The sequence below is a fragment of the Etheostoma spectabile genome, chromosome 5 (assembly GCF_008692095.1).
Source record: "Etheostoma spectabile isolate EspeVRDwgs_2016 chromosome 5, UIUC_Espe_1.0, whole genome shotgun sequence".
Taxonomy (NCBI): domain Eukaryota; kingdom Metazoa; phylum Chordata; class Actinopteri; order Perciformes; family Percidae; genus Etheostoma; species Etheostoma spectabile.
This window is the reverse complement of record NC_045737.1, coordinates 18,290,452-18,297,725: the sequence shown is the minus strand read 5'-3', so window position 1 is coordinate 18,297,725 and position 7,274 is coordinate 18,290,452. Positions and strand designations below refer to the sequence as shown.

Genomic DNA, 7,274 nt, shown 5'->3' with positions numbered 1-7,274 from the left:
TGAGGATAAGTTCAACTGAGTCACCAGCCTCAGAAATGTGCTGCGCCTCCAGAGTCACCGGACCTGAGCCCAATCAAGATGGTGTGGGAAGAGCTGGACCGCAGGGTGAAGGCAAATGGGCCAACAAGTGCTGAGCATCTGGGAACTCCTTCAAGACTGTTGGGAAACCATTTCAGGGGACTACCTCTTGAAGCTCATCAAGAGAATGCCAAGAGTGTGCAAAGCAGTAATCAGAGCAAAGGGTGGCTACTTTGAAGAAACTAGAATATGAGACATGTTTTCAGTTATTTCACACTTTTTTTGTCAAGTACATAATTCCAAATGTTTTCATCCATAGTTTTGATGCCTTCAGTGATAATCTACAATGTAAATAGTCATGAAAATAAAGGAAACTCATTGAATGAGAAGGTGTGTCCAAACGTTTGGCCTGTACTATATATATATATATATATATTATATATATGTATATATGTGTGTGTGTGTATATGTCAGGTTTTTTTGTTGTACGGCACCATTGCAAAACGAAATTCCAAATTAAGAAAGCAGTTATTTCTCTTTTCTTTGTTTGCTTGTTGGTGTCTTCGGCGGAAGTGCTTCAGAAAACTTTCATCATCATCCGGGTGACTTTTGTTCTGGTCACAGAGAGGATCCAAGATGGCGACTCACATGTCGAGGTACAGAAGCTGGAGTCGTGTTCAAAGGTAATGCAAGTTTAAAATAAATGCTCGTAAATGGTCGCCAGACTCGAGTTAAGTACGTGGAAATAGGATTGTGCAGTGTCATAACTTTTCTACGTCCTCATGATCCAAGATTAGCTTACACGGTTAGCACGATGCTAACCCTTAGCTAGCTGTCAAACTGTCGGGCTGTAACGTAACGCTAGTCTTGATAAGTCACAGTCAGGATGGCTAATGCGTTACCCATTACTGTCTGGGGAAGATTCATTTCAAAAAGTTTGGACTTTACCTTTTTATCACAATCATTTCGCGTTTTAAATTTCTTCATCGGTGCTATCCAGCAAAACATTTTTTGCACAGACTGAAAAATGACATTGACTCCTCTTTCTGTGGAGTAGATCGTGAAACGACCGTCCACTTATTTTGGATTTGTCCTTTATACTTTTTTACACTTTAACTTTTCGGGAAGACTTTGCTAAATGTATCTGTATAACGTTTCTCTGCTATACCAGGATGTGCGGTTTGGTTTTTATGATTTCTGTATTCTAGAACAAAAACCGTATAATATCATCAATCTTTTTGTTATCTTGGCGAAATTTCACATTCACAAAAGTAAATTCTGTAACAAAACACCTATTTAAAATCTTTACAAATAAAATGCTACAATATGTTCAAGCTACTCTGCAAACCCTAAAGCCTTAAAGACTTGATATTTAGTTTTTTCTTAATTGCTTGAACTGCTAAATTATTTATTGTATTTCTCGTTAAATTTTTTGTTTTCTTACTTTCATACTACTTTCATATTTTATATACCTCCTAACCCTTGTCATATGTTAATTTTGGAATTTGACATTCTACTTGATTTGCTATAAAGATAAAAAATAACAACTTTAACCACCGATATGTTAAAGGTTGGCAGATAAGTAAGTTATATTTTTTGTGATTTTCTTGGTCTTTTCATTTTGTTAGACTAACACGCTGAGCTGAATGTTTGTTGATATTTTCAATTTTAGGTAAATTATTTGGATCCAACTTTGAGAAGTGCCAGTTTAGCTTTAATTATGTGTTAAAGTCAGTTTAAATGGCTTTAGTGTTAGTATTTTGGAGTCTGATTCTATTCTATTGCCATGTTATGTTACTTACTACCTTTCACTTACCACATAAACTCTATCCACTCCATCTTTAAAGTAAAAAAATAAAAAATAATCAAATGAGTGGAGGAACATAGTGTTGCTGAGAATATGTTAAAGAAACTTTGTTTTGTCCAAAACAAATTTCCCTACGAGGAAAATAAAGTATATCTTATCTTATGTTGTTGTTGCCTTGCTGTTCTCAAAGGTTTGGGATCGCAGCTTACAGAAAGTACAGCAGTGGCGGCCGATACCCAAATATCTCCCTCTCTGCACCCCTGCCTGGGATCCCCAAGCCAGTGTTTGCATCGGTAGATGGTCAGGAAAAATATGAGACCAAGATCACCACTCTAGAAAATGGCCTCAAAGTCGCCTCCCAAAACAAGTTTGGTCAATTCTGCACAGTTGGAAGTAAGTTGTGGCAGTGATATGCAAATTGTAATCTCCACTTGTCTTCAGAATATGGCTGAAGGGGATAAAATGTGTTTGTTTTCTTTCTTAGTTTTAGTAAATTCTGGATCCAGACATGAAGCAAAGTATCCGAGTGGAATAGCTCACTTCATAGAGAAACTCGCCTTTTCTGTAAGTAAAACAAAGTCAAAGACCACAAAATTAAAGGAAGTTGAGGTGTGTAAAGTAATGTTTTAATCTTTAGTCCACAGCTCAGTACGGGAGTAAAGATGAAATTCTCCTCACGTTGGAACAACACGGAGGGATATGTGACTGCCAGACATCAAGGTATGTAGGCTCTTAGCACAATGCCTGTCTCAATGTTACAGAATGTAGTGTTTGTGTATTACTACCTTCCATGTGTGAACTAGGCCTTTATTCCGTTGGAGAGTATGTGGAAAAAGCTGTTTGTGTGACATATTGTTCATTTTGCTGTGCAGGGATACCACCATGTATGCAGTGTCTGCTGAAGTTAAGGGTCTGGACACAGTGGTCAGTCTTCTCTCTGATGCTGTTCTACAGCCTCGTCTGCTGGGTATGTCCATTATTATTTCCGATGACAAATCCATGGGCACTGTGCCAAATGTCTGTCTGTCTCCACTGCCTTTCTGAGTTGATCAGTTTGTTTACATGCAGATGATGAAATCGAAATGACCAGAATGGCGGTACGCTTTGAGTTAGAAGATCTAAACATGAGGCCAGACCCTGAACCTTTACTCACTGAGATGATCCATGCTGTGAGTCGCATCATTTGTTCTAACCCCAGCTCTCTGTGAAAGTAAAAAAACTGATCCATGATCTGTAACTGATCAGTTAAAAATAGATAAGTATGCTGTTGATTAGTTGCTTAATTGTTTAGTGTGTGTATTGTCAAACATAATAATAATAAAATACACACACACACACACACACACACACACCAGGCTTTATGTCAACTGCAGTACGTTTTCTGTTATATATATATATATATATATATATATATATATATATATATATATATATATAAGACCAAATATATTATATAAATGCAACCTAAGTTACCTTTCACTGGAAAAAGCTTTGTATTTAGTAAAATCATGAATTAATTACAAAAACTATAACCGTCATAACCGCATAATTTCAGACCTGTTTCATCTGTCTAATCACCAAATAGCATCATAGTCATGTTGTGCTTTCTGAAAGGATAACAGATCAAACCTTGCCCCTGAAAGACAAGAAAAAATAAAACCTTGATTAAATATTTGAAGAGCCTGAATGCTCATTCTTGACCAGCCTGTCAAGGAGACTGTAGTTGTAAAAAACGAATATAATTGTAAGCGTTGTACCAGATTACTGTAGCTTTATTTTCCCTTTAACAATTTGTAACGTGTGGTAATTGTTGGCTTCCAGGCCGCGTATCGCGGAAACACGGTTGGACTGCCTCGCTTTTGTCCTGTAGGCAACGTGGACGAGATTGACAAGAAAGTGCTTCACAGCTACCTGCGGAACTACTACTGTCCCGAGCGGATGGTGCTGGCCGGAGTGGGCATCGAGCACGAGCAGCTGGTCAAATGTGCCAGGAAATACCTGCTGGATGCGAAGCCGGTGTGGGGAGCAAGTGCAGTGGCCAACGTGGACCTCTCTGTAGCACAGTACACTGGTGGCATCGTCAAGGTGATTTCTTGTTTTTTTTTGTTTGATTTCCAGTAGTCAAATGGCGAAAAAGAAAAGTAACATCTTCTTCTTTTTAATCTGTTAGATTGAGAAGGATATGTCCGATGTGAGCCTTGGCCCCACCCCGATCCCAGAGCTCACCCACATCATGATCGGGCTGGAGAGCTGCTCCTTCCTGGTGGGTGTGTCTGGCTATCCTGAAGAGTCTTCAGTCAGGTGTCTGATACATGTTAGATTCAAGCTTCCAAATTAAAAAAAAAAAAAACTTTTCCCTTCACAGGAGGAAGACTTCATCCCATTCGCTGTGCTCAACATGATGATGGGTGGCGGAGGCTCCTTTTCTGCAGGAGGACCTGGAAAAGGCATGTTCACCCGCCTATATCTGAACGTGCTCAACAGGTGAGCGTCTCACAAGCCTCAATTCAACTTCATCAGATAATCAGAAGTCTATAAAAATAACACCAGTCAGTTTCACAAATTGTCTTATGGTTTTACTTGTATTGTAGGCATCATTGGATGTACAATGCCACCTCCTACCACCATAGCTATGAGGACAGCGGTCTGCTGTGTATCCATGCCAGTGCAGACCCCAGACAGGTTGGTACAGGCTCAGGACTGCACAGTACAAATGTCTCATTGTACCTTTGCATGCAAATAGCATTTTTTTTTAAAGATTTTTTAATCACTACTTTGTCAAGGGAAGTTTCAATTATCGGATATTCCTCTAAAACTTTGTTAAAAAGCCATGTGATGTTTTCAAATGTGCATATGGTTTTCTTGTGTAAATGGCTCTTTTTGTTTGTCTTTGTTGATGTTTGTGTAGATTTCTTATCATTGCATACGTTCATCTCCAGGTGCGAGAAATGGTGGAGATAATAACAAGAGAGTTCATTCAGATGGCCAGCAACGCAGGAGAGGTAATAGCTGTGGCGACTTTAGCAATATTGATTATAGTTAAAGAAACAAAGGTGGTGTACAGTTCTCGGAACATTTTTTTTCTCATCCCTGTATATTCAGATGGAGCTGGAGAGGGCCAAGACTCAGCTCAAGTCCATGTTGATGATGAACCTCGAGTCGCGGCCAGTTATTTTTGAAGATGTTGGTCGCCAGGTTCTCTCCACAGGAAAGAGGAAGCTGCCACATGAACTGTGTGATCTAATAAGTGAGTACTAAAGATAATATAGCAGCCATAAAATACCTGTGTAAGAGGAAAAAGGACATCATTAATTAAGAACTAGACAGGCTTAATATTTTATTTAGATTTTGACCTTTTCAAATAATAATTTCCAGGCAACGTGACCGCCAGTGATATTAAGAGAGTAACCACGAAGATGCTGCGCAGTAAGCCCGCAGTAGCAGCTCTGGGAGACCTGACGGAGCTGCCCTCATACGAACACATCCAGGCCGCCCTGTCCAGCAAAGACGGACGCCTGCCCCGCATGTATCGCCTCTTCCGATAGGACCGCATGGCCATCGAGCCGGGTCGCTGTACATAAACTGGACTGGATTACACTAGCGTTCCCTCCCACCACAGAACTCAACCCAGCTCACTGTGGGAGGGGACTGATACCCGGGCTCTTGACTGAACCTCTGAGAGTGGAGATTTTAAAGAAAAGTTGCATTTCACTCTACCATAGTCTACATACAATTGGGGTATTTGTTGTTTGTGGGCAGGAAAGCCATATTTCATTATTTACCGGGGTGGTTTTTAGGAGTTTGGTTATTTGATTTTTTTTTTTTTGTTTACGATTATTTTTTGGGGCTTTTCCCTTTTTTATTTGACAGCAACAGTGGATAGACAGGAAAGTGGGAGAGAAAGAGAAGGGATGACACGCAGCAAAGGGCTGCAGGTCGGATTCAAACCGCGGCCTCTGCAAAGGACTCAGCCTACGTGGGACGCCCGCTCTTACTGGATGAGATGGGAGTTTGGTTTTAAAGGGACAATTCACCCCAAAGCCAAAATTAGAATGTTAGTTCACTAATTTGAAAACCTAAATACCAACCTGTTATGTTTCTGTCTTTGAATGAATGCTATTACACTTAAAGTAAAGCAGCATTTGGGCGAGAGAAGGGGCGGCAAACGTCCCCAGCAGTGTCTAAACTATTATTTTTTTTATTGAGCTTTTATTTTTCTCTACTTGCAAAACCTCAGCTCTCTAAAATTCACTGAGCTCCATAACAATCCTTCTCTTTTCATAGAGTGGATGGATCAGAAAACAGATCATACAACACAGCACTTCATAGTCTCGCTTCACAGGCACAGAAGACTCTACACATCCCGAGGGTTGACCGATTAATAAAAGCATCCTTGGAAGTTTTTGGATAAATGTGACAACCCTTACAACTGTAGCAAATTTGTCCTCAAGAAGATTGAAATCATGGTTTCTGTCATTACTGTCAGATGTACTGTAAAGAGATTGAAATCTAAAGTGAAATCTGTTACTTTGTATTTTTGTGGTTGTGTTGATGCCCTTGCAAATAAAAAATATACGATAATATTAACAGGATAAATTAGAGGAATAGTTTGATTTTCCGCCAGAGAATTAGATGAGAATATCAATACTAATGTTAAATTTGTCCCTGAAATATGAAGCTACAGCCAGTCGCCAGTTAGGTTAGCATAAAGAGTGGAAACGGCTCGCCTGCCGCTAACAAAATCTCAACAAAATCAAGGCTCACCCCTGCCATTTCTTATTTGTTTGATCTGTACAAAAACTGAAGCTTCAAAACAAAATTCAGCCAACAAAGTGTTTTCAAACATTTATTACGAGATCACATAAAAATATGCAGATAAAGTTAAGAGGTCTTTAGGAAATCAAAACAAGACCCACAGGCACTTTTCTTTTGGAGCGTACTGCTTTTCATGCTGGGAATGCAAGTTCATTAATGTAGTATACAGTTTATAGTATATGAGGTAACAGAGCGGTGAGATGAGACGTAAGGCATTGGGTTACAGTCTGTTATAGTATTACTTGGCCTAATAAGAGAAAATGTAGTGACAGGTATTAACAGTGTAAATCATCTATTTTATAGAAAGTGGAAAAAGTAATATCTGTTAAATACATTTAATCTCCCTGAAATTTAACATGTAACAAGTAGTAACAACCTCCTGACTGTAGTGTTCATCAATGTCTGAAATGATACATTGAACCTCCCTTCTTCAGTCATAACAAAATTATCCTACAATACATTACATTCATAACAAAACTCAAGTTAAAATGAACTGCAGATGCCTAAATTACAATAAAAAAATGCACCTCAATGTGCCACCAAAATTGTTAAAGTGCTCATATTATGCTCATTTTCAGGTTCATAATTGGATTAATTTTCAGAAAACACCATATATTTGTTGTACTACACATTG

The 7,274-nt window shown here is 39.0% G+C and overlaps 1 protein-coding gene across 2 annotated transcripts; it reads left to right on the top strand.

Moving 5' to 3' along the window:
• Positions 1-610: 610 nt before the first annotated feature.
• pmpca (peptidase, mitochondrial processing subunit alpha) lies at positions 611-5,617 on the top strand. Of its 2 annotated transcripts, none has more exons than XM_032515524.1 (13): positions 611-701; positions 2,016-2,218; positions 2,310-2,389; positions 2,463-2,545; positions 2,698-2,792; positions 2,894-2,994; positions 3,647-3,910; positions 3,996-4,088; positions 4,176-4,309; positions 4,417-4,507; positions 4,765-4,827; positions 4,928-5,072; positions 5,201-5,617. In XM_032515524.1, the coding sequence occupies exons 1-13, from the start codon at positions 655-657 to the stop codon at positions 5,368-5,370; spliced, it is 1,569 nt and encodes a 522-aa protein (XP_032371415.1). In that variant the 5' UTR covers positions 611-654; the 3' UTR covers positions 5,371-5,617. The 2 variants fall into 2 exon arrangements, with proteins under 2 accessions (XP_032371415.1, XP_032371416.1); XM_032515525.1 differs by having other exon boundaries at positions 655-701; positions 4,191-4,309.
• Positions 5,618-7,274: the final 1,657 nt, after the last annotated feature.

Excerpts from the sequence above, each read along its gene's own strand:
- pmpca (XM_032515524.1), top strand. The coding sequence starts at position 655 with ATGGCGACTCACATGTCGAGGTACAGAAGCTGGAGTCGTGTTCAAAG. Across the intron at positions 4,508-4,764 it reads CCAGTGCAGACCCCAGACAG|GTGCGAGAAATGGTGGAGAT; the intron begins GTTGGTACAGGC and ends GTTCATCTCCAG. Across the intron at positions 4,828-4,927 it reads TGGCCAGCAACGCAGGAGAG|ATGGAGCTGGAGAGGGCCAA; the intron begins GTAATAGCTGTG and ends CTGTATATTCAG.